The sequence below is a fragment of the Eutrigla gurnardus genome (genome assembly GCF_963514095.1).
Source record: "Eutrigla gurnardus genome assembly, chromosome: 15".
Lineage (NCBI taxonomy): Eukaryota > Metazoa > Chordata > Actinopteri > Perciformes > Triglidae > Eutrigla > Eutrigla gurnardus.
This window is the reverse complement of record NC_139938.1, coordinates 10,770,834-10,797,709: the sequence shown is the minus strand read 5'-3', so window position 1 is coordinate 10,797,709 and position 26,876 is coordinate 10,770,834. Positions and strand designations below refer to the sequence as shown.

Below are 26,876 nucleotides of genomic sequence, written 5' to 3'. Positions count from 1 at the left end.
ATCAGTCTGTTCTCGAAATGAAAACGTCAATCCTGCACATCAGACAATAAAAGTTATACAACAAGCAGTTATTTATTTCTAATTGAGCTGTGATCCTGGTCTCCAAAATGTTCAAAATGAGTAGTCATTTGGGAAATACAGGACTCAGATGAAAGTGGATTTGTTTGTGTATGTTCCCCTGGTGCATAATAGCGATCCCTTCTAGCAATTTTGCTGTCCAGAATGAGTAACACAATCCACAATCGTCTGAGCTAAAGTGCTTCCAAAGTGTTGCTTCCAAAGTCCAATGCCCCCCCCCCCCCCGTTGTGTTATGAACCCTCGGCTGTGGTTTCAACTCATTCCCATCTTGTCACATGTGGACGCTTGGTCAGGAGGCAACAATCTGAGACTCCCATTTCCTTACCAGTCATCATTTAAACCTGGAGCTCTGCAGTGATTCTCACAATTTTAGGACTTTTTCAAAGTAATCACACAATTGTCATAATTTAGAATTTTGGCTCACGATGAACAATGAAGGAATTTATAATCCTGTTCCGAGAACAACAGCCAAAAGGTACACTCATTTTCTGATATATCAACAGCAGTGTCTCTTTGGATCTCACAGGCGTGGGAACAGCATGCCGCATTTAAGGACAATTCATGTGTCATCAGGGCTCCAGACTAACTTTTTGCATTGATTGCACTGGTGCGCCTAACTTTTTTTTTTAGGTGCACCAGCACAAAATTTAGGTGCACCCACCTTTTTCATCGTGTCGCCTTTAACACCAAAAAATCACCTTTTTATCGCTCCCCTTTTACATAATGACACCCCCCTTATGGCCTAGGTTAACTGCAGCACCATCAGCACCCAGAGCACCCGTTTTCTCCAGCCAATCTGCACACTGATGCCCAAGCGCAGCAAATGCTTGCTTTGTGGCAGCATAAATTCCTCAAGAATAAAAAGATCATACAGGTCACTAGCCTATAGATTGCAAATAGAAAACTGTTTATGTGATCTTAGCCTAGCCTACTTATATTTTTACTTAGGCTATTCATTTTTAATAATATGAGGAATAGGCTACTATACAATTTGCTATTCATGATCTCCCATGCTGTAATGTGGGCCTTCAAACACTGTGCGTGTCCATGCTCCACCCGACATGTCCAATTAACATGTTGACCTTTCCGCAAAATGCGGCAGTAGACAAAAACGCACTCCTCCATAGAGACGTCTGTGTCGCCATCAATCATGAATGACGTGTACGTGGCGTTTTCCAACCCCCGTCTTGTTCTTCAGTGTGTCGGCATTTTTTTCATCAGAATAATTTTGGAGTTAAATTTGGTGAATGGCAACTCCTCCTTTGCAATATTATATGCAACGTTGAATTTTATAATCATTTCAGATTCCTCAGCGGACCTGATTGATACAGCCTGATGTTGAAATGCAGCTGGGAGAGGGGCCACTTTATTAACACACTTATCACGGCATGTAGTATGCTTTTTGGACATACTGCGCTTTTTCAACGTCTCGATGCCAAATGTTGTTGACTCTTCCACAAACGCACTATTACCGGCCAAATTCTGACCGCACTCCCGACAATAAATACAGTGCATTGAGTCTCTTTGTTTATCGTACATCAGCCAGGGAAATTGCTTCAACCAGTCCTGTCTGAAGGCGTATTTTTGGGCTTTTTAATTAGAGTCTCGGGGCCAGGCTTTCTGCCTCTCTTCATTTTCGAAGAAAATCGAAGCGCTCAGCACCCATTTTCGAAGCGCTCAGGAGTACCTGCTCAGCTCGCCTCGCTCGCTTTTTTCAAACTTTTTCAAATTTTTACAGCAGTGAAAAGGACCACAGCCAATCAGAGGCAAGGACCCGCCCAGCCAAGCTCTGTCTCTTATTGGTTTAGATACCATCAGGAGAACACAAAGAGATGCTGCGCTTACGATTATTTTTTTCACCCGAGCAGCGTTAGGTGGACCAGTGTGACCTAAATTTTTTTTCAGTCACACTCATAAAAATGCTGGTCATGAAACGCGTTTTAGCTTTCAGGTGTCATTACACGTCCTGTTCTCATTCCCAACTTGTCATATGCAGACGCATGGATGGACATTCACAAAAACTGTGGTTTGAATTCACGTTATGGTTTTGTGGTTGAAGGTCAAAGAGAGAATTTCATACTAAAAAGACATTAAGTCTGTAAGATCCACACTTTTAAAAAAATATATATATTTGGACTCTGTGGTCAATAAAGGCTGGAGGAAAAACTCCGGGATCAGACAAACTTCAAATGTACATGTGAGTATTTTAATTAAATACGCTTGAAATGACATATAAATCAATCTTTTAATGTCTCTCTTCATCATTTTACATTTTACTCGTCAATATTGACCCAAGCATAGGAAGAACCAGAAGAAACTAGTTGTGAACAAAAGAGTAGAAGTGTAGATGTTGGATGGTTGCGGGATACTTTCCCTGCAGCAGGAATGTTTCATGATATTGCAGATGTCTGAGAGAAGCTGACATTTGTTTCATCATCAAAAGAATGTGTTGGTTGAATATTCATAACCGAAATTAGATCTATTTTTGTGAAGATTAAGTTTGTAAAATTAAATTATTCTGCTGATGTTAATAATTCAGGCTGATTATGTTTATTTAGTTCAAAATGTCCTAATTGTGTTTGTTTTCTCTTAGTCAAGTATTCTATAATGCACCAAACATCACCTCAAACTTACCAAAACCAAAGCTCTGTTACTTGAATTAATTTAGCCAACACAAAAGAGCATGCCGTGTCGGATTCCTGCTTTTGCCACAAACAAGTTCTTTCTCACTTCACACAACTTGGACTGACCTCGGAATGTCAGACACTCATGAATAAGTTGCATAAAATTAGTGTGTCAGTGGTTTCTGAGCTTCTGCAGATGACTGAATCCATTGAGGGAGTGCTCTTTATTCAGTCTACCCGTGTTTTTGCTGGGTATTAGCTTGCTTTGGTCAGAGGCTGGTCCATTGTCTCCTAGCTCTGCCCATCCTTGCATGATATGAATGAAGATTAGCACAGATTGTTTGAATAAGGCACGCAGGCTCTGGTGTTAATGCGTCACAGCAGAAAAATATGTGAATGTCACTGCATGTATGAGTGAAATTAATGAGAAAACACAATCTAGCGGGAGGAGCTGGACTGTATAGGGCTGCAAGCGATCAAAAAGACGATGATTTAAGTGGAATGGGTTTGTTCATTTGAGCATGTTAAAATCAATATATCCACCTCCTGTTTCAGAGCATGGGTAGTTGATCTCGGCCACATAGTTTACCTTTTCTTCTTTTGCTCTCTCCCTCTTTTCTTGTGTACGTGATACATCAGGAGTGATTCATGCGGGCAGTGCAACAAACAATGCCATTCTAATTTGTCATTTCTGCATGCTTGGCACCGTCGCTCGTTGTGGAGCGTTTGCAAGGTCACCGGATGTACATGACCTGCTGTGAGACAGGACAATCAAGGGTGGACCACGTTAGGCACATGACGTGCATTGAAAAGGATTGCAGCCTTATTGTATCCTCCAAACACTGTGCAGCAATGTTTGCTAAAAATACTGAATTCTCTCTTCTCTCTCTTAATGGCATTTTTAAAGCAACTTCATCCTGGCAGTCAACTGATACGGACGCCACCAAGGTGTTAACAAGACATCATGTGACCAAGTGTTGCAGCCTTAATCAACTGAGGAGGGGGTGTCTGTGAGGGCCTCAGCACTCCCTCCCTGTACCCTTGACTCTAATTAAGACCACATATCTTATATTTTGCTGAGGTCAGGGAGGGATTTTAATTTAAAAACCATTAAGATGTGCACATAGTCAGGACTGGCGTTGCATCCCTGCTAGATATCATTTTAATTAAGTCTTATCTTTGCTCAATTTCTCTGGCAAAAGACATCATCATAATTCCTCAATAACAACCTGAGAGTAAACTGGTTTGGTAAATGCGACGGGCTGCTCATTATGTTACAGCAAGTATTGACCTCTCAGGCTTTCTCCTAATCCTGTATATTAGTCCGACTCGGCTTGGTCAGTGGTCCCTCAAGTGTCCGTTTCAGACATGTCAATATACTCTCATTACATGCATAGTGTCTTTTCAAAATGAACTTCTGTCTTCATGGGAACTCAGTTTAAGGCAACAAAAGCACTTCCATATTGTAAGGAAAGGAGCGTGATTGATGTTAACTTGCCTGACTAACTTGACGACTCACATGATTACCAAGTCACCAACGAGTCACTTGACTGACGGCAACATGTCAACGTTGACTTTTAGTTTCACACAAGTTGAAAACAATGGTCTCCTGGGTGAAAGTCTTGTGTTTGTTTCACCCTCCCCCACGTGGACGTATACTACATCAGTTTCTCACACAGATATAAAGTGCGCCTCGGTGCGTCTGAGCTGTGGTATTCGACGTGTTGGGAGTGAGGTGTTGGTTAGTCTGTGTATTTTCTTTCAATGTTTTTAGCTGCTACCTTGAAATGGAGCTGGCAGAAGTAATGGGATACACAGAGGACATTGTGGATGATCTATTTTATTGCTAATGACACCCTGAAGTCCACTACCATTGTGGTGAAGGTTTTGGGTTCTCCTGCTGCTACTACCATGAAGTGGGCAATAAAACTTGAGAAAGCCTCACACCTGCTAAAAGATATAATTGTCTTTTGGGCTCTAACTTGTGCAGCGCAGTACGTTTATCGTTAAGACAAAGACTTTTATTGTGAAGTCAATTGTGTGTGGGACAAGATTGATGAACACACAACAGAACAAGGACTTGCTTTCACACTTGCACAAACGTCTGATAATAGACAACTTGTATCTTTTCCAGTGATGGCCTCCAAAGCCTTCAGTACATTGCCATTTGTTGTTCCCCATCCAATTTCTTAACAGCTTGCTAAATTGATGTTAAGGTAAAGAAATTATCTTGTTCAGTCTTCTCATGAGACTCAAACGCTGTCATAGTCATTCCGAGTTCTGCTGTCAGATGTGCAGCAAAGTGCCTCTTGCTTCCCCAGGGGCCGGCTTCCCCTCCATGCATACAGATGTGGACTTGCAGGAGCACACATTAGTAAACAAAGTCTATGTGGTTTAGTGAAGTCCAGACTCTCTTTCCCTAAAGGGTACTTTCGTCCTTACCAAACCATCAAACACATGAACTGAAAATTGCTGTTTCATCAACCGCCTATTAAGTTTATTTAAACTGCACCTGCCAGGTCTACAAAATGGTCATGTAGCTCTCAAAAAATCAATAAAGATTTTTCCAGGCAGAGGTCAATGGGACCATTTCATTAGAATTACCCCTGCCATGTCATTTTAACACGGCGCTGCTCAAATCCACTCGCTTTTGGTACCAGGTGCTTTTCTGCCCCCCTTTATTACCCGCAAAGTGTATGTGGGATTTTGAACTGGTCACCGTAGTAACGGTGCGTGATAGTGCCGTGACATCATCTTCAATGGACATTTGCTGAATCCTTTCACCAGCAACCAAACCTTAATGTCTGCAGTCTTCAATTGAATGGCGTAGTGTGAAAACCAGTGTCGTCAGCTGCCATATATTAAATCTGGGTTGAATTAAACATTAAAAAAACTATTAAAAATGAACCACTATCTAGTATGGTGTCGTTGTATCAAGAATGGAGTGGTTCTATTGGCAGCTTCCACAACTTTTGCCAAAGTCAACATAAAAATAACCATTTTAATGACCAATGAACTGGACTGTACTGCTTGGTGGAAGGGCGGGGTGACATGAAAACCCCATGGTAGTGTTATTTCTAGGTGAATTACTGTAATTTTAAACAGCATGTCATACTTCTCTTGACCGGCAACATACAGCTGATGGCCACGCTCATCGATGAGCTGAATCTGTGCTTCTGACTCACTGAGTAAAATAGGCTATGATTGGCTATTCATCACATACGAGCTGCGATTTAGGATTTACCAACCTGAGCTGGATGGTGGGGGAAAGCACAGAGTTGTAACAGCACTGCTAGAGGAGCAAAATAATGTGCTGCTAATCTCCCATTCCTCCCCCAAAATGTGCACTCTACACAAAACTCAAATAATAAAGCGCTTGAAACCAAATTTTGATAAGTTCCAAAAACAACCAAGATTCCAGTGCCTGGGGCAGTCACATGCTTTCCCTGGTTGTTACCTAAGCCTTGGCTGCATCCTATGATGGTAAGGATATCTGAAGAGAGGAACCTAAGGCCGCTGACCTTGACCTATATGTTTTTGTTTGTTTGTTTTATAGAAACCCGAACCAAGATGATGTTTTTCTTATGTCATTTACCGATACAAATTCTAAAAGAAGATGGAAGCGTTTTCCCCGATAAACACATTAACCATGATGGGTCCTTGAGTTGTTTTATGTCATGGAAGCCAAATAAATACACACTGGACTCCCATTTGAATATATTTTTCTGATTATCTGACTGTTGACATGACCCACACCTCATGGAATTATTCAGAAACATTTACAAATCCAACAATGCTGTATATTAACCCACCAGCATCTAATGCATGACACCTAAATATCAACCAGATTACAAACCTTCCATGTTGCTTTAGGTGATATCCCTCAATGGAAAAAACTAAAGAAATAGCCATACACCAATAGCCTGCAATCTATATAAACCCAAATCTGAGCGATTTATCCATTATGTTGCTTTTCTCATCCTATCCCATGTCTAAAAAATACATAAATAAAATGCAAAAACATAATCAAAAAGCTATTTGGTTAAAGATCAACACCTAACACATGTCAAGCAGGTACACAAAGTGTTATGTGAGATCTTTTTTTAACATTTGTAATCAGCCTTACATAAACAATACGTTCTCACCTTCGTTTGCTACATCCCTTCCTCAGACGAGGAAGGTGCCGAGTGTGAAACCTGTTATTGGAATAGTCTTCGGGATTCATTCTCTGATTGGAATCGCTTCGAGTGAATTACATTATTGTGAAATTGAACACGTCCCCGTTTTGTTTAGTAACCTCCAGGCTTCAGGCACTCCAGCATGGTCACCTACATTGAGAGCTTCCCCGCTTCAAGTGATCCCAATTAATAAGGGAGTGAATACTTTAACTGCTCACAGGACGCCTCGCCTTCTCCATGTGCATCCTAGTGGCTTACACGGCTGAGAACTAAATCCACAGCCGTGATAGCTGTTATATGCATGAGTGTTTGCCATGTGTGAAATGAAGAGTAATATTTTTTCCTGTTGCTGAATAGCAGTGTCTCCTGTAAACCCCCTAAAGCAGCGCGCAAAACAGCCAGTGGCCATCAGGGGGGGTCTTCCTAGTGCTCCGGGGTTGCTGAAGTCTTACATGGACTCAATATGCAATAAACAAGATTTCATGGATGCAAGCCGAGGCAATCACCTCGGATACTCGCGCTTTGCGCACACATCATCGAGGCGAACGCTGTTAACAATCATGTTGCCTACACAACTACAAAGGAAACACCCCATAATAATTGACTGTATTCCTAATTGTGAATGAATGTTGAATAATGAATACACCCACATTTTTAGTGACAAATATATATATTTTAAGGATTTTTTCCAGCCACCCACGATTTTGCAGCTGAGCCTTTCAGGCGCCTCAAGTGTCAATCAAGGGGTCTTTATTTCATACACTGCCTTTATTGGCCCACTGGAGGTCCCTGGACCCCGGTTTGGCCGCCACTGACTCTCTGACCCGCGTGAGAACACTGCAGGCTACAGACCATATGGTCCTCATGGCGACGGGAGGCAAGTGATGCTACCTGGCCATTAAAAGGGAGAGAGAGGAAGAGAGAGAGAGAGAGAGAGAGAGAGAGAGAGAGAGAGACTACTTCAGGAGCTGTAGCCTACTTAACGAAAGAAAAAGACACTGGAGCGAAATGAGCCTTATGCTTTGAGTGCCGACACTAGAGCTTCACAGCGTCTCACGACGAGCAGACGAGCGGAGAGTGAGGGAGAGAAAGAACACGAGACTTGGTTCTCTGCATCCATTTCACGGCAGTTTGAAGCGGAGGAGACGCTGCGCAGTTCTGCGAGAAACACGGCGGCTTTTCTCTCCTCCGAACTCAGTTTCCTCCAGCGGCTCCCGGGCGGACAGGCACTTTTTCCTCCATCTCCGACGTCACGGACAGTATTTCTTCCTCGCAGCCCGTTTACTTGGAGCAAAAGCACGTCGTCCGTCGCATCTCGTTTGCGGAGTGGAATTTGCGATCCAAAGCTCGAGACGCAAACGGAATATCCGGCGGGTCAAGTTTTCCTGGAAGTTGCGCAGTGACAGCGAATGATGGGGATTTGTGGCTATATGGCGCTGCCCGGGAAATGCCTGCTCCTCCTCGGACTTAAATTGTTATTCCTTGTACCTGCAGGAGTTCCGGCCAGAAGCGGGGATTCTGTACTAAAGGACAACATCACCGTGAGACAGGGGGACAGCGCCGTCTTAAAGTAAGTCTTTTAACTGTATTCCATCATCGCAGCGCAATGGGGCTCGACTTGTGTTTTACAGCGTGCGTTGGTCCAGGAGTTACTAAAGGTCATCCGGCAGGAGAAGCGGGAGGAAAACGCACGCGCCTGTTTTCTCTCCATATGAAATCGAGATGCTGGCAGCGCGTGCGTGTCATCTGGAAGTTACATAAGGGGGAGAAGTCACTGTTTTGGCCGCTTTTTGCTCGTTGCCCTTGAATGTTATTGATCCGCTGCTTAATGTCTTGTTGAGGATGCACAGAGCTGAGACGCTCCCGCTTCAGCACCGGGACGAGAGGTGGACTATTGATGGAGTCTGTGATACATGTATTCCGTTTTCAGGGCTAATTTGTTTCCGTTACACTTTCGGAAATTGGGATGAGTTCTGTTTTATTCATAATTTATAATACAACTTGCTCTCTCTCTCTCTCTCTCTCTCTCTCTCTCTCTCTCTCTCTCTCTATATATATATATATATATATATATATATATATATATATATATATACACTCTCTCTTTCTCTCTCTCTCTCTCTCTCTCTCTCTCTCTCTCTATATATATATATATATATATTTATATATATCTGTGTGTGTGTGTGTGTGTTTTATCAAACATTTCCCACACGTTTTTATACTTCTTTATAAAAGTATCTTCTCTCTTTCACAGTGTTATTTCTATGTGCCTATAAACTTTATTGTGGGTTTGCTGTAAATCTTTGTATAAGAATAGAGCAGGTGTGGTGCTGCAACTTCTCTGTGAATAGATGTGAGATCTCAGGGCCTCGCTCCACCCACACAAATACTCACAGATATACATACACAAACAATGAGTTGCCTTATCGTAAACAGACATAAAGTACGATGTAATTTGACTGTAATCCACCTGGGGGGTAGAACACAGCAGTCTCTGGGCAGGAAGCAGGGAAAACCTTAGTCAACCACAGGACTGGCATACCAGTCATGGTTATTAGGTCAAAACGACGAGAAAGCATGAAAAAAATTCAACTGTAGTGATCAACAGCATGGGGGAAGTGAATCAATAAAAATATATATATTAACATTAAATATCAATGTAAAGAATCAATAAGTATATGCACGTGAGTTTGAATGAACAGGAAGCCATGATTGTCCCCATATGCCTAATACTAGTAGCACACATCTGTATTGTGTTACAGATGTTAATTGATTGCTAACTTAAGTATGATTTACAAGCAGTGAGCTATAAAAGCAGGCATGCAGATTTGTAGGAATATGAATGTGACTCCTCGGTAATGTAGTCACATTATCCTCAAGCTGTCGGTGCAGGTCAGTACAGTGGAGCTGGCTGAGATATGAGCTATTTAGACAAGAATAATTGCACAGTTTAATGACTGTTGACACAGACGGCCAGCTAAACAGCTTGCTGTTGCACCTTGGGTAGATGAGGTGGAAGGTGATCGTGTGCCATCGCTGCACCAGCTCGCACCAGAGGGGGTACAAAGTGTTGTCCTTCTGTTGAGTCCTCGTCTTCTGTCCTCTGCTCCGTGCAGCTTCAGAGAACACACTTTCTTACCAGGTTGTTGATCATGTGTGCTGGTCTCCACTCACCAGTAGATCTTGTCGGTTGGCTCCACAGAAACCAACCATTGCAACCTCTCTCCACACTGTACAATGACACTGAGCTGCAAATGGTTGCACCTGGAGCAGCCGACGGGACTCTTTTGGCAGACGTCCTCCTTTTCTCACCCTAACCTATACAACCCGCCATAGAGGAGTCATCAAATAACCGGTGGAGCTGCCATGACCCTGAGTGGAATCTTAGAAGGAGAGGTTTAGAGAGTGAACTTGAAAGCGGACAATACAGTTGTGCCGCTCTGCAGCATATTCAATACACTGCCCTAGAGGAAGATGAACTGCTGCCTGTCGGTGAGCTAGTCAGTCCATAATCAAGGAAACCAAGCTTGCTTTGAGCATCTCCCCAAGCAGGAGGGGCTGGATGCTGTTGAAAGCACCAGAGAAATGAAAGGACACCATTCTCATCTGGCTTCCCAGCTTCTGCGAGTGGGGATGAGGCCTGTGGAGCTGTTATATGATAGCATTGTCCTCACATTTGACAGCAAACTGCTACATGTGTGGAGCGCCCTGGGGCTGATGGTGTGAGAAACCACTGTGTAGCCTGTGAAGAGCCTCTGTACGTCCCTCATCACTCGAAGTGGTAATGATACAGAAGCCTGGGAGGGCAGCTGTCTGGAGGGAGAGGTGGGCCAGAAACAGGAAGCCCTGGAGAGAGAGCTGGAGAGGAGGGCAGCTGGGGTGTTAACCTCTGATTTGGTCAAAAGAATGAGCAGAGTAGTAGTTCAAAATTAGTAGGTGTTGAATCTGTCCTAATAGAACATAATTTCCAAACATATTACAAGGTAGGAACTTAAAAAAGGAATCTACTCTATATTGCTATTACTGCTATTTGGAAGTCAGTTAGTGACACTATTCTAAGGGTTAAAAAAAGATTTAAACAGCAACAGGCAAATTTCATTCCAGTCTGGCACAGTTTGCTTTTCTATCTCAGATCAGGACTATCTCAGTCGAGAGCCAACTGACAAAGGCTCATCAAGGGTTAAATGCTTTTAGGCCAGGGAGACTATGGCATTTTTACTGTCAACCAGACTTGGGCCGGTTTAAACATTTTAAAAGAGGTCTGATATTAAGCCAAACACGTCGAACTTGCCACAGCAGCCCCTCCCTAGTGAAACATTAGGCTTTTCAACACAGAAGTTTCTGCTGTAATCACGGAAAGGAGAGTCAAAAATATACCGCAAGCGAAGTTGCTGTGCATCATATATGTGTTGATGATATAACGGCGGCCTCGTACGAGCAACTACCAGCTTTCTATCTTCTTCGGATCAACTGTCTTGGCTTGTTAAATGCTCCGGTGGCGTGTCACCTTATAACACATTTTCAAAACATCGAAGTGAACAAACACCGTACGGTGTACGCATCTCCCCCCTCCCACCTCGACTGAAATGTGATCTCTGTCATGCCAGCCTCGGCTCGCTTGGAAGCATGGCAATTGCACTTTTACCAGCCTCAGACACTCACCGCGGCTCTGTTAGTTGGTTTATAAATAAACACAATGTTAATCACTTGTTATTATTGCTGCTTATTACTAATGCAATACAAGTTGGATTTAGTGCCGTGATGCCGTCGGCACAGGTCACTGTTTTTAATTTCCCAGAACGTGTCATAAGGACAAATGGCGGATCAACCAGTTTGCAAACCGGTTTAGCCCTGTACACCGAACCGGACCAGTGAAACCAGAACTCCACTGTCAATAGGTTTTTATGACAGATTGTTGCATCGGAGTGATTTCCTGTCACTGGCAACACTGATCGGGTACTATTTTATTTCTACAGAGCTGTGTTTAGACAGTCAAGGGCAACACAAAGCCTGAATCATTGTCACATGAAGAAGGCCCCTGCCAGCAGGAACTTATGCAGATGTGTGCTGCACAATAATTTGTATCATGCAACACAGCTTCAGTAGCAATTTTACTATTTTCCAGACATGGAGATCACCAGAAAAAAAAAAGGATTGCAAGTAAGTGTTGATGCAAATGTTAAGCCAATATATTATGCACACATACATAGACCATTACCTTGTCTTTAGAGTGTAATTTACAGGTACTGGTAATGATTCATTGTGAATAATTGATTCTAATTGGCTGGAATGTCACCAGCATTTGGGTCAACGTAGCAGTGGTAATGAATATCTGATTCCAATTAGCTGAGAAGTGGGAGGTAGGGCTGCACAATTAATTGAATATTAAGTGCAATCACAATTTTGACTTCCCACAATTAAAGGAACACGATCGCCTGTGATATTGACTTTTAAAATGTTTTCTCTGCTCATAGAAACCTCTGCTGCATAGCAAATCTTGTGCTTCCATGATTAACAGCCAGCCACCAGGGGGACATCCAGATGTTTTGGCTTCACATTTAGGGAGCGGTTGTGCCGCTGCACGTGCAACCTACAGCGACCTTAACTGAAAGTAATGGCTGCAGTCCAGATGAGAAGAGTTATATACCATATGTCACTCGTTTTACCTGTCTGCCTTCTACAGGTGCATCTGGCAGGGAGATTCAACTTGGGAGGTCAGAGACAGCAGCTCAGTGTGGGAGGATCCTACCCCCGGTGCTGGCTGGCTCTTCCTCCATGTGCGGTGCGATCGGTTCTAGTAGCTTGGCTTGGAAAGACCACGGATGAAGCTGTCTCGCAGCTCAATCATATAATATTACTTTTGCAAAAGTATTATCAACTAGAGATTTTCAGATTTAAAAGATAGAAAATTCCTTCCCAATACCGATTCCAATACTTGCGTGGCGGCCAATATATTATGGTTGTATTATTTCAATATTTGCTTTGATTAAAAATAGTTTTTGGCAATATTAGCATTTATTATTTATTAGAAGCTGCTTAGACCACAGTGTTAGGAAGTTAAAGAGTTCGTAATAGGGCAGCTATCGAATCTTTTTGTAATCGAGTAATCTACCAATTATTCCATCGATTAATCGAGTAATCGGAGACCGAATCAAATGACCAGTTCTTTAAACTACGCCCGACCAGACCACCGGTTCTCGACACTGACGGTGAGACAAGACCGGTATCTTACAGTGCGAGGGGAGACAGTGAGACAGGACTGGTAACTTACGGTGGGGAGACAGGTGACTTAGAGCCAATCAGAGAGGGAGGCCCGCTCCTACTCGGCCTCTGATTGGCTCAGACAGTGGTGATTCATCTCTGTTCTGTGGGCAAAAACAAATTACGCTACACACATAAACAGACCAGCTGAATGTTGGGAGCACCAGTGTGACCAAGTGTGCATGTCCATGTGTGCCCAAAATGGTCACACTCTGGAGCCCTGGCTACCTCAAAAACGGTCTGTGTGGAATACTGATCCCTGCCTGTGATAACACCTCCTTCAAACAACTGCAGTTATTCAAGTTTCTTGCCAAAAAAATACATTCTACAAGATTACATTTGAACACATGAGAATGTAACACAAATACACATAATGCATAATGCAAGGTTGGATAGCGGTTAGCTCTGTTATTTACCCAAGCAGGACTGTGCCGCCCACTGGCTGCTAACTAGCTCTTCTTCTGGGGATTTGTTGTTCACAATGTAGCCTTACCAGGGAAATAAGACTGCATGAGAGTGTTTACAAGATTGCACATATGTGCAGTAGCGATCAGGCAGGACGTGCAGATCAGGTAGCGAGTGACCCTTGTAGTGTAAAGGTGATAAATGACATGAATTAAGTGACAATGAAACAGCATTCTTTGGCTGTATTGGAGGCATTTTCGGTCGTGGTATTCGTATTGGAAAAATGATTTAATTATCAATTAGTCATGCAGTCCTCAACACATTGAGGCCCATTGTAGCCATTTAGCCATTTACTTCCGACAACAAAACTAATGTGTAAAGTTGTAAAAGATGTGATTAGATGTCTCCTCTTTTCCGTGGAACTACTCTCCATTTCTCTTTATGTATATCGATCAGTTCTCATCCACCATCTTACTAGTGACCTATAGAGTTACGTTAATGCATCGGACACTCGTATTGGCTCCCGTAGGGGCTTTTGCAGCCAATTGGAAGGTCTCATTTGCGCTTGGCTGTGAGTTGTTGTGTTTGCGAAACCAGGAGACACGGAGGAGTTCAAAGCAGAGAAAAGCACAGTCAAAGAGTTATTGTAGTGAAAGAAAAAGTTAAAAACATGAATGGCACAAGTACACTATATACATATATATTAAGGGCAGTGAGAGGATAGGATAATTCCTGGACAGTACCATAAAGAATGTCCATATTTCATTCGACAGAAGGAGCTAGAAGCTTCAAATAACTTCTAGCACAATCCAAACAAGTGTGTGCAACTTTGTGCGTTGAGCTTTTCTTTTGTTATAATGGTTTGTTTTTTTAATAAAATGTGAAAAATTCAAGGTCCATTTTTTTATGGGCTAAAATCCTCTATTTTAGTATATACTATTGTACAACACATTGTTGAGTGATACAGTTAGCTGAGGTTATGCTGATTCTGGGGATGTGTATAACTTGATGATACTCAGAAATGACAATTTTATAGGGCAAAACACAAAGGTATGAAAAGACAGAATGGTTGGGTCACAGAAGGTTAATGAAAATATTTTAAAAATGGAAATTGAAATAGAAAGATTTGTTTTGATCTCCCTCCACGTTTTGTTCTCAGCGTTGTTGTTTTGATACCTTCTAATCAAAATTGTTAATTGTTTTTGCACTTAAACTTGTGTTGTATTTTAATAAATGTGAAGGATGTGTCTCAGTACCTCAGCAAACACATATTTGACACATCTGTGTTCACAATAAGGAGCGACTGTGGCTGAGAGGTAGAGCGAGCCATCCTCCAATCGGTTCGATTCCAGGATTCCCGGCTCCTCCAGTCCACATGCCAAGGTGTCCTAGGGCAAGATACTGAACCCCAAACTGCCCCCGAAGGCTGCGCCATGGGCGTGTTTTTGTGTGTGAATAAGTTACATAAGATTAGATCCTGATGGGCAGACGGCTCCCCTGCCATCAGTGTATGAATGTGTGTGAGTGGGTGAATAAATAGTGAATGTAGTGTAAAGCGCTTTGAGTGGTTCAAAAGACGAGAAAACGCTATATAGAAATGCAGGTCCATTAACAACAAATAGTTCTATCCATCTGAGAATATGAATTATATGAATAGAATTTCTGGCTATTTGATAATGTTGGGGTTATGTATATATTTAAATACTATTATATAGCAACAGTCGAAGCTTCGACGAGTGCAGGCCAGCCTTCCTGATCAGACACAGAACTAAAGCCTGGTTGGGGAGCAGGTGGTAAATCCTGTTTTCTCTATAACCGCTGTCCTTAAGGAGAGCAATAACTACCACTCAAACCAACGACAGCAAGGCTGCCTTCTAGTCAGCCACCCACTCTCAATATGGCTTTCGTCACCACCGCCCTGCTGCGTTTCAGGAGAGCTCTGGACATATGAACTGTAGGCCAATGCTTCCCCTTAGTGACACCAGCTGCACTGCTCTGCAACTGACGGGCCCTTCATAGTTTGGCCCCCTGTGGCTCTTCTCCCAGGTGGACAGATGAGCACCAGAGGTGGCTGAGGTAATGTGACGCTGACCCTTGGCATAGTCTCACATTTAGCCTTGGAAGTGTGACGAGCGGAGTGGCAGCTGATGACAGGCCCATCCGAGTAAAGGGCAGTCACACTAGAATGCAATTACAATGTTCATGCCCTGCACAAGCAGGTCATCATATTGCTAATAAGAACAAGTCATCTTCGAGTCTAGGAATTTACATCCGAAACCCCACACGGGCAGTTTCAGTTGACACGTTTTGTTATTTGGGATTCGTTCTAAGAACAAATTATATGCACACTCAAGAGCACACTTACGCACATTTGAGTGCTGACATGTGTGCAAAATAATTGGTTATTGTATTTTCTTCAATTCTACAGTTGTATAATGCTGTAGGATTTAAATGACAATCATGTTTTTATTACTTATAATCTTGTATTTTCATTATATGACAAAGCATTATAGCCTTTTAAAATAAAACACACTACACTAACACGTTCATTCCTGTACATTACTTAACAGTTCTGTGGGTTTGCACCTCGGAACAAGGAGCTGCTGGAGAATCACAGCTCATAAACGCATCTTTGAGGAATTCATTATAAAGTCCAGCAACACACTATTCCCATAATGACTTATTTTATAAGAAGATGGAGGATCTGCCTTGTCCCCCTGGTTGTTGACACCACTGAGCTGGCGCAGGAAGTCCATCTTATGCTGGGCCTTTTGGATGACTGTGTTGATGTTGGACTCCTACTTCAGGTCCTGGGAGATTATAATCCCAGTAACCTGAAGGAGTCCATAGCCAACACAATGCTGTTGAGTATGGTAAGGGGGGACAGTGATGGGGGGGCTCCTCCTGAAGTCCAAAATCATCTCCACAGTTTTGAGTGTGGTCAGCACCAGGTTGTTATGATGACACCACAGGGCCAACTGTTCCACCCCCCATCTGGATGCAGACTCGTCTCGGATGAGGCCGATGACGATTGTTTCTTCTGCAAATGTCAGTAGTTGAACAGACGGCTCTCCTGAGGTGCAGTCGTTGGTATAGAAGGAGAAGAGCTGTGGGGACAGCACACATCCCTGAGGGGCACCATTGCTGACTTATTTTTTCCCAGCCTCAAAAACACTCCAATCAGTGCAGACAAAGCAGGCCTGGAGCACCAATTTTGACTCGTTGGTCCATCTCCTCACAGTTTTGACCACAGCCTTGGCAGATTTTAGTTTCTGCCTGTAGGTTGGGAGAAGATGAACTAGAAGGTGATCAGAGAGTCCAAAGCCGCAGGGAACAGACCGATAAGCATCCTTAAAGACTGTGTAGCAGTGGTCCAGAGTGTTTTTTCTTTAAATGCTGTCTGTATTTTGGAAGTTAATGTCTGAGGTTTGCTATAAAATCCCCCAGGATGATGAGAAGGGAGTCTGGATGTTGTTCCATACTGGTGATGTGGTCAGCCAGGTGTTGTCGTGCCTCACTGACACAGGCCTGAGGTGGGATGTACACACCAATGAGAATGAAGGAGGAGAACCCATGGTTATTTAAAGGCTTTGCAGTTGATGGAGTTTCCTTGACACTGACATCAGTCCACCAACATTCGTTAATGTAAAAACATATTCTGCCTTCCCATTGCTTCCCTGGTGAATGAAATATGGGAGTACTGAAAACCACACAAAAAAACAAAAACATGAAAAACAGAGACAGCCGTCACCGAGGCAGCCATGTCATATCAAAATGTTCAAAGTTATTGTTAGAATTGTATTGGTATTATTAATTATGCATATCAGTACTGAAATTTTAGTACTTGTAAAAAAAAGTGGTATCAGTGCATCCCTATTTCAAATTCTGGTGCATATACGCCTTCTGTCATTTATCTTCTGTTCTCACGACAAAATACAGAGAATATGGGAATTTTTTTGTGTATAGTGGTTAAAAATCATGATTAATCCACAGCCACCCTGTGATTAATCTAATAAACATTTTTAATCTTTGACAGACAATATATTGTTACTTTGGATGGAGATATACAATGTGTTCTGACTGAATGGCTGGTTTCAAGTCAAAAGAAATTAAATGAAGGCCTGCCCTTCACTACCTTCAGGTAGCTGTGTATATGCTATATGTTGTACAATAGAGGATTTCATTAAATATGATTCCAAATGACCATCTAAGGGTATTGCATATCCTTTGCGAATAACTTGTGTATGTGGAAACAATCAAGCGGTTGAAACATTAAAGTAACCCTTATCCTAACTGCAGGCTGATACGCTCCTAGGTGCTTGTTCTTTTCTCTCAGATCAGTGCTCACACACAACACCAGTGTTTTGGGTTGAGAAGATGAATGTTTTAGAGTAGATGAGCTGCATTAAATAATTCAGTGACAAAGCAAGCTGCTGCTTTCACCGACTAGGCTTCCACAGGTCTGTCTGTTTGGACTGGAGAGTTTCAGAGTTTTGAGCGGTGTGCTTCAAATGAGCATTACATCTCTGGAAAATATCAGCTGAATAGTGCAGAATTACTTGAATAAATAATTAAAGAATATCCTATGTTGCATACAGTGCATTGAGCTTAATCTTTAGATAACATTTCCATTGGCATGCTGATTTTCTTTTACGTATATGTTTCCGATTTTTGGAGGAGTTCGGGATTATAACCATAATTTGCAGCTAGGTAACTCTTTCTGAGTCATGCTTTAGACATTGAACTGGAACACTGCAATGCACCCAGCTGGCTATTAAAGGAAGTTAGTTACAACTAGAGCAGACTAGGGGATCTTGCAATGGAAAGCCTAAGGGAAGGATAATTGAAATTGGCACAGTGGGTTTGTTTCTTTGCTCTTGTTTTTAAAATGATGTATCATTTTAACCAATACTTTTCAGAAATCCGCCGAGCCGTGACAAAAAAAGGCCAGAATGTTTCCTCTGTGCTCAATGCAGTTTTTCTAGAGACCATTGAAAACAAAAAAAATAAAATAAAAGTTACCCACGAAGCAAAGAATAAAAGTGACTCATGGAGGAATTCCATTTTTACATTAAAAGTGATTTGTTGGACAAAAAAATAATCCAGTTTGTCTTCATCATGTTAATGGATGCATATGATGTTTTTTTGTTGTTGTTTTTTTTACATATACAGTGCTGTGAAAAAGTTTGCATATTTGTCACACTTAATTATTTCAGATCATCAAACTACTTTTAATATAAAGACCAGGGCAATGTGAGAGAACACAAAATACAAATTGTATATGATTTTTCCATTTATTGAAGGTAATGAATTATTCTAAACCTGCCATGTGAAAAAGGAAATGGCCACCTAAACAGGCATGAGTCTTTTACATGGCAGTGAAGGAATTTTGGCACAATCCTCCAAGAATTGTTTTAATTCAGCCACATTGGACAGTACTACCTGTTTAAGGTCATGCCAGAGCAAAACCTTCACTTGAGCCAGTCAGAGGTGGACTTGCTTGTGTGCTTTCAATCATTACCCTGCTGCATTACCCAACTGCACTCGAGCTTTAGGTCATGAACTGAGGGGCGGATATTATCCTTCAGAGTTTTCTATTAGAAAGCAGAATTCATGGTTCCTTGAATAATAGCAAGTTGTCCAGGTCCTGAAGCAGCAAAGCAGCCCCAGACGATCACAATAAAACCACCATGTTTGATTGTTGGTATGATGTTCATTAGGCCTGTAGCGATGCGTCGATGACATGTTATTAACGTTTGTTAGCATTTAATGTTGGCTGCAATGGTAGCTAGCTTACGGCTGCAGAACACAGCTATCCGCTACTAACCCGGCACGAACACACTGCACAGAGAGCTAACTCATGTTGTGGTCGTTTATGAGTCCAACTTAACATTAGACTAACGTTAGCCAGCTTATAGTATGTATCGTGAAGCTACACTAGTTCGCTAATGTCAACTAACGGAGCCAAGCAATGTCCAGGCCAGCGCTCCACGTAAGCTTGTGCGCAGCGGTCATGAATGAATGAATGTTTTTATGAGCATTGAAAACATTAAAATGAGCTACACATCCAAGTGTGATAGGGCTCATCAAAAATGTTCACTATGTAGATACTCTACAGGCTTTTAGATAGTCAGTTTCATTTTGCATATTGTGTTAAACACTCAGGAATATATACATATATGCACTGTGCACGGCAGTGTTTGTTTTTGCACTGCATTTTTTTTAATCTTTTGTAATTTTGTACAGGAGAGATTTTTGTCGGACTGTAAGAGTAAACAGGCTGGCCTTTTTATTTTGTATAATTTTATTCTATATTTTTTGATTTTGCTGTGCAAAACAGGGTTGTTTAATAAACTATATTAAGAATTTTTTGGTATTTATTTGAGATACATTTATTTTATAAATCGAACAACAAAAAAATAATCGTTAGACTAATCGTCCAATTAGTCGTTAGATTAGTCAACTAATCGATAAAATAATCGCCCGATTAATCGTAATTAATAATCGTTTACCCCAGCCCTAATGTTCATATTGTGGAATGCTGTGTTACATTTCCACCAGATGTAACGAGACCCATGTCTTCCAAAAAGTTCTACCTTTGACTTATCAGTCCATAGAATCTTATCCGAAAAGTTGAGTTTTCTGGTTTCTGGAGATTCCGGTTTCACCAGTTTTAAACCAGTTTTATTTCACAAACCGGTTCTACCGGCATTTGTCCTTGTGACACAGAATTAAAAACATCAGCAACCTGTGCCAATGGTGACACGGCACTAAATCCAACTTGTATTGCATTAGTAATAAGCAGGAATAATGACAAGCGATAAACATAATGTGTTTATTTATAAACAGATTAACGGAGCCAGTCGTCTGAGGCGGTCGGTGTGCAAAATGAGGTTGCCCTGCTGCCGAGCGACCTGAGACCAGCATGACGGAGATCAGATTTCAGTTGAGGTCGGGGGGGGAAACCAGCTTGGAAAACCAGCTTGGAGGTGAATTACCACCACCATGTGGTCTGGAGTCGCTACACTCACATTCATATGCAGTTGCTGTGGCATATGCGACACCTAGTGGTGAATGTTAAAATACCAGTCTGGTGTTTGGTTTAAAGGGGCCAGAGACTCTCTACACCTATAAACTGGTCCTCCCTGAGCCTGTCATCTCCCAGGATGAGGAAAACTAGCAATTCCTGCATGGTCTCTGCAGCCCACCCTCTGGTAAGACGGTGCTCCTACAGGCTGTTCAGATTCAGCTCCTTTCGTTACGTAATGAAAGGAGTCATTTGCATAAGCCGAACTCCTCTGCACAATGGTAGGAGATCTGAAAGGGGGGCGTTTTGCAACACAGCGCAGAGAGCCGACAGCACGGACGGAAAAAGCGGACAGACAGCATCAACCGGAGAGACCCACGGAGATCGCTGACGAGAGCATGGACAGACCGACAGCAGGACCGACAGCCAGGCAGTGGCACGGACCGGCACGGACCGACAGCACGCACGGACCCACAGTGCGCACGGAGAGTGTGGACCAACATCGCGGACAGACAGCGCGGGAGATTGCGGACAGCGTGCACGGAGAGCACGGGCAGACATCCACGTAAACATTGCCGCATGCTGCCGCGTAGCGCAAGCGGAGTCCTGTCTCTCTCCGAGTAGGCGATGACAGACGGAGTTCATTAGCATTTAAAGGTGCAGAGACAGAAACAGTCTGTTCTCAGCAGAGCTCATTTGAGCAACATTTAGACAGCTGAAATTCAGGACCACGGATGGGTTTGGGGCAATGCATATCGAATCCAGTGTTGTTAGACCTGTGCAAAATTGATGAAAAACAGTATAATAGGGGATCTTTAATATCAAACCCAAGCCTACACAAAAGTCTTAGGGGTCATTAATATGTTTTTTGTTCAACATGAGACAAGCCTTTGTGTTCTTTATGGGCAGCAGTGGTTCTCGTCACACAGCTCTCCCATGGGTGCCATCTTTGCTAAGTACTGAAATTTAAGTAAATATAAGTCTGATAAGAAGTGGTATCAGTCCATCCCATTTGTCTAGGCTTCAAATTCTGGTGCATATACGCCTTCTGTGTGTTATCTTTCCATTCCCACAACAATATACAGAGAAAATGGGATTTTTTGGGGTATATTTACAAACGGTGATTAACTGTGATTAATCTGAAACTTTTTAACTTAAGTTTTGACAGCCCTAACATATATACAGACTACAGAATAACCTCACACTGGTGTATTGAGGAGAAGTGCAGTGCAAGTGTAAGGCCTTTTTCAATCACCTTTTGTCACCCCAGCATTGAGTACAGTGGTTAAATGCCATAGAAGATTGAGTGGGTAATCAACACAGAGAGGCTGTTGAGTTCAGGCTTTCTGAAAGAGTCCTTCGGTTCTGTCCAGCCTAAACAATCACAGTATGTTCTCGTGACGTATGACTCAATAATACTGAAGCAGTAATGTAGCTCCCCCCGCCAGGTAGACCCACAGGATATGCCTCCCATTCTCCAGTAGTCCACCATCAGTCTTTTTAGCATTCCCCAGACATCTATCTTACACAGGTTGGTTTTCAGCATCTTTGTGTTGTCGTAAATCACTGAGATAGTCATTAATTTTTAATATCCAGGAACCTATGCACCATGCTGCAATCCAACTAGGTCCTCCACTGATGAGAGCCAACCACATCCATTACAGCCTGTCTTTGCTGTCCCCTCCCTGTGCATGTTTGGCTGCACTTTTCTAAAATCATTAATACTCATCAGCAACACCTTCCATTCATGCCACATACTGCTAGGCAATTTACGCTCTGCTACTTCACTCTCCAACCTACTTTTCTCTTTCCTCTTGTAGCTCTTTCTCATCCCTCTTACTCATATCTCGCCACACTTACAGCCCAGCACTCTGCCAATAAGTAGCCCTAAGGGTTTCATAAAGCCAGGGCCACACATTGGGTTTGTTGAGTATGGTTATGATTTGGGGTCATGACTGATCGGACCTAGAAGGACTGAGTCTGTTTCAGTCTGGTCCAGGTGATGTTTACACTGAGCACACAAAAAAATTTGGATTGTTTGCCTTCTGATCAAGTGGATACCCATTGTTGTACTTTTGTTGCAACTGAAATCATGATTGTCAACATCACATAGTGGTAGAGATAATTAATAATAATAATAAAAAGTCCAATGACCTCCAATGGATCTGCTGGGTTTAGAGCCTTTGTTGATCCTCCAAATTTAGCATTTCACAGCCAAAATGATGAACTTCAGGCTTCAAAACTGTATTCCACAATCTAATGGGTTAGAGTTCACGATGACTATGTCCACTTGTTACAGTCACAAAGGATAAGCCACAGTTTTCAAAAGCTATCATTAAAGCTTTCTTGTTTATTTCCATTTAATATTTGTTTCTAGTAAAGTGATACATTAATAATCATGTGATTATCTGTTATAATTAACCTTACAGTCAAGGTCAAGAAATATCTTTTTTAAAAGTCTTCTGTGGCTTAATTAAAACAGTTCTGATCAGACAATACTAGATGTGGTTTTAAATATAAATAGCTACGTACAGACTGTGTGGGCTAAAATGCATTAGAAGCAGAAATTCTCCTTCGTAACTCATTACATGTTTTATTGTTTTACCATGAAAATATGCAATCATTAAGATGCGTTTATGATGGAATAGTAGCATTGCGATGTCCCAGAGGAACCAGTATCTTCCTATACCTGACTGGCTATTTTTATCATGTTTTGGTTTTATTCTACATCATAGACACATCATGCCTAACAACGTCAACACACACTTCCACAGTCTTTCACGAACACACGTGGAGAGTAAAACATTGTTTTCTGTGTTGTTCTTGATTTTATGAATTGTACCTTTTTCTTTTTCTTCATAATCTCATTTGGCATTTGCTTTGGCAGTATTGTCTTTGTTACACACTGCTAATAAAGCATACTGAAATTAATTGAATAGGTCCCCCCTCTTATACAGCAGACACTTTGGATAGACGTTGGAGCACTGAGCTGAATATATTTGCCAAATAATAAGTGAAAAGTGATTTTCCTGTATTTTTACTTCCTTAAGGCTGAGACTGGAAGTCAGTTTTAATATGCACCATGTGTTGTGTGAAGATAAGTATGTTGACATCTGTTAATTAATAGCAAAGTAACTTAGCTCAAGTGCTGAACTTGCCAGCAAAAATGTTTATGTTTAATCTATCACGGTGATTATGTGGCGACATTAGGGAGCTTGTGTGCTCTTGTTTCCTGTAGTAATGGCTGCTATTTGTTTGCAGAACATGATGCGTATCAGATGTAGAGAAAGTAGGGCATCCTCTGCAGAGGTGATCGAGGTTCGCTCGAGGAAAGCACGCTCGGAGGCATGAGCTGTACGTTTCTAGGATCGGTCTGCAGCACAACTGTAAACTTCCAGGTCAGCTAGTAGAAAGCAGAAACCAGAATAAAGACGTATTGGAGTCACTAGAGTATTGCAGTTTTTCTCTCTTTTTAGGACACTGTTACTTGTTGCTGGACCTTGGCAGTAAGGGAATAACACTTAATGACTGCAGGCTTTCACAAGTACTGCCATACGAGTTTGATGCACTGTTGGTGGGCATTAAAGCAGCTCTTGAGATCTCATATGCCACGCTCATCGTCAGTTACACTCGAGATCTCGCTCATTTTAGAAATGAGATGTCTCCGACCATCTGTCAACACAAAGTACTGGCCTCCCGTGACCAGACAAATCATTCCTAATTCTCCCGCCTCTCCTCAGGACCTGGATCCCAGCCGCCAGCCCTCTAACGAAACAGATCCCCTAATGAAGGGATATGGCAGAGAAAAGTGCCTCGCATTGATTCTGTTCCCTGGCCAATGCCGCCTCAAGGATCGTGCAGCTGAGCTATACTTAGAATCAAGGATATATAATGGGTGGATATTTCTGCTCTCATATGATGTTCAAAATGCTCTGTAAGGGCAACGCAGTGATGAGACTTAACTAATCCTGACGGAGCAATTTCAACTACACCAAGCAGCTACTGTAGGCAATTGGCAGCAGACTGCAGTAAATATGGCTGTCAAATGGGACTTGGCTGCCAGCCTTAGCTTACGAGCTGATCGCAGTGTGAGAGCCTTCCCACGAACATGTCTAGCATGTACCAGGCAGTGCATTACACTGATTATACTCAGATTAGCAACTTGTTTATTGGTCTTGAAGATCATTTGTGGTGCCCCCATCTGCCTTGAGCATTAATCAACAAAAACTGCATGAAACTCTTTCTTTTTTTATATATATTGACTGTCACACTGGAAAGTGAACGTGCTAATAGTGATAGGCGATTGTTTCTGTTTTCATATTGTCCAATCATGGACATCCCAGATAGGTGACCTGATTACCAGGGGGCGACAGCTTGGCTCAGCGTCTGACAGCTTTGAAATAACAGAATATTTAATGGGCCTAAAGGCCTTTGCAGACTGAGTCTGTTTTTTTGGCATGCTTTTTTCATCCGTCATTCATTACGCACAGAAACCTTGCACACCAAGTCCAATGCATTTTATTAAATATATACTAGTTAAACAAAATGGAGTCATCCAGCAGTAAAGAACATTTTGTGGTCATCTCACTTCTTGAAAAAAGTCAAATAAAATATTGGGTCCATACAATCCTTTGGGGGTGTCAGGAACAAGTAGATTTTCACCTGCTGATCAGGGAGCTGCGCAACTATTCCGATGCGGTCTCGGTGGACTTCAGGATGTCGGTGATCCAGTTTGCTTCACTGTGCGCACTACTGGAACCGCATATCAAAGGGAGACCACCAATTTCCAGTGGCAGTACGTCTCCAATCCCAAGCTGCTGGGCGATCACTCGCCATCTCCACATCTTTAGACTGTTTGTCATACAGCGCCTTGCTTTGGACGATGAGGTGGATGAAAGTGTCTGTTAACTTTTTGGACATTTGTTGGCTCGACTGTGACTTTGAGTGGTCAAACAAGTCTCTAAACACTTTTTGAAAGATGCAGAAAATCAAACCTGTTCCGAAAACGAGTGTTTAAATTTGATTGACACGTGAGGTTGTTTAATGTGTGAACATTTTGGATGGAAAAATGTGCTCAGTGTGCAAATGCCATAAGCTTTCAACATTACATCAACATTAAATTTAAAATTATAAATATTACTTTTAAAAGACTGTCTGTCCCCTTTAACAATATCTTATATCCAAGTCACATCTTAAACCCTCTATGGTAAACATTATGATATTAATGAGAGAAAAAAATGTTTGTGATGTTTTTCCTGCCTAAAATTGGATACTGTAACAATATGAATATCATTTTTTTTTATATTTATTTATGTTATAAAAGTTTGTTGCCTCAAGGCAACATTGTACCATAATGGACAAAATTAAACACTCACTATTTCACTATCACAGCATGTTCCCTTTAACAATATCTTATATCAAAATCCAAATCATATCTTTAACTAGGACTATACCAAGTAGTACAAAGCTTGAATTAATAATGTTGACATTTCCCCCTCTCTGCACTCTCTTTTAAACACCAGCACCACGAGCGAGGCAGCGCTCAGTCCTTAGTTCAAAAGTCAACATTTACTGAAAAAAGATATGTTATCATTTCCACAGTTCACAACATGTATTTTTTCTAGTTGAATGTTCCGCTTCAATCCGTATTTGAAAGATTCAAAATTGTTTCCTCTGCAGTTTTCTTGACTGCTTGCTGAACACACAAAGACATGCACCTTTATTAACGGGTGATGGCATCATGAAATATGACAACATTCAAAAACCTCAATCAAAACTGAATGGCATCCGTTACGGCTGTTTCCATGAGGTAGACTGCTATTATGGAGCACACAGCAAAGCTTCGGTGAGTCACATGGAGAATAAAGATACGAGTGTCAAATCCGTCGAACAGATACAGCAAACTGGTTTGTAATTAATCATGTAAACTTCACCCCTCACTCATGCTGAATAATGGGGCTCAGTGGACAGACACGCTGCTCCACCACAATCATCTCTAAATGCCCAACAGGGCTCCGATTCTAGAGATAATATTTTATAACATCCTCGTTCTGATTAAAATCGCATTAATATTGGTGTATAGGGGGGAGAAGATTGTTCCTCATCATCAATCCTTGGTGTACTGTCGAATCAGCACAACAGGTTAAGTCTGCTTTCTTAGCAGGCAACTTGAGGCATTTTGATTATCCTTCAGATACTGACAGCAGACAGATGTCAGATGTCTGTCATGTGTTAAAGCCTCCTGGGAAACACAGCATCCCCATGTAACTTTGCTCCACGCTCAATGTTTTCCTGATTGATAT

At 42.0% G+C, this 26,876-nt stretch overlaps 1 protein-coding gene across 2 annotated transcripts in view; it reads left to right on the top strand.

Moving 5' to 3' along the window:
- opcml (opioid binding protein/cell adhesion molecule-like) overlaps positions 1–26,876 on the top strand; it is a 326,658-nt gene that overhangs the window by 135,077 nt on the left and 164,705 nt on the right. The window contains exon 2 of one of the 2 annotated variants that reach the window (XM_084029508.1): positions 8,376–8,451. In XM_084029508.1, the coding sequence (XP_083885634.1) occupies positions 8,376–8,451 (76 nt within the window). Of the gene's footprint in view, positions 1–8,211; positions 8,452–26,876 lie in introns of those variants that run through there. The other variant, XM_084029507.1, reaches the window with a different exon arrangement.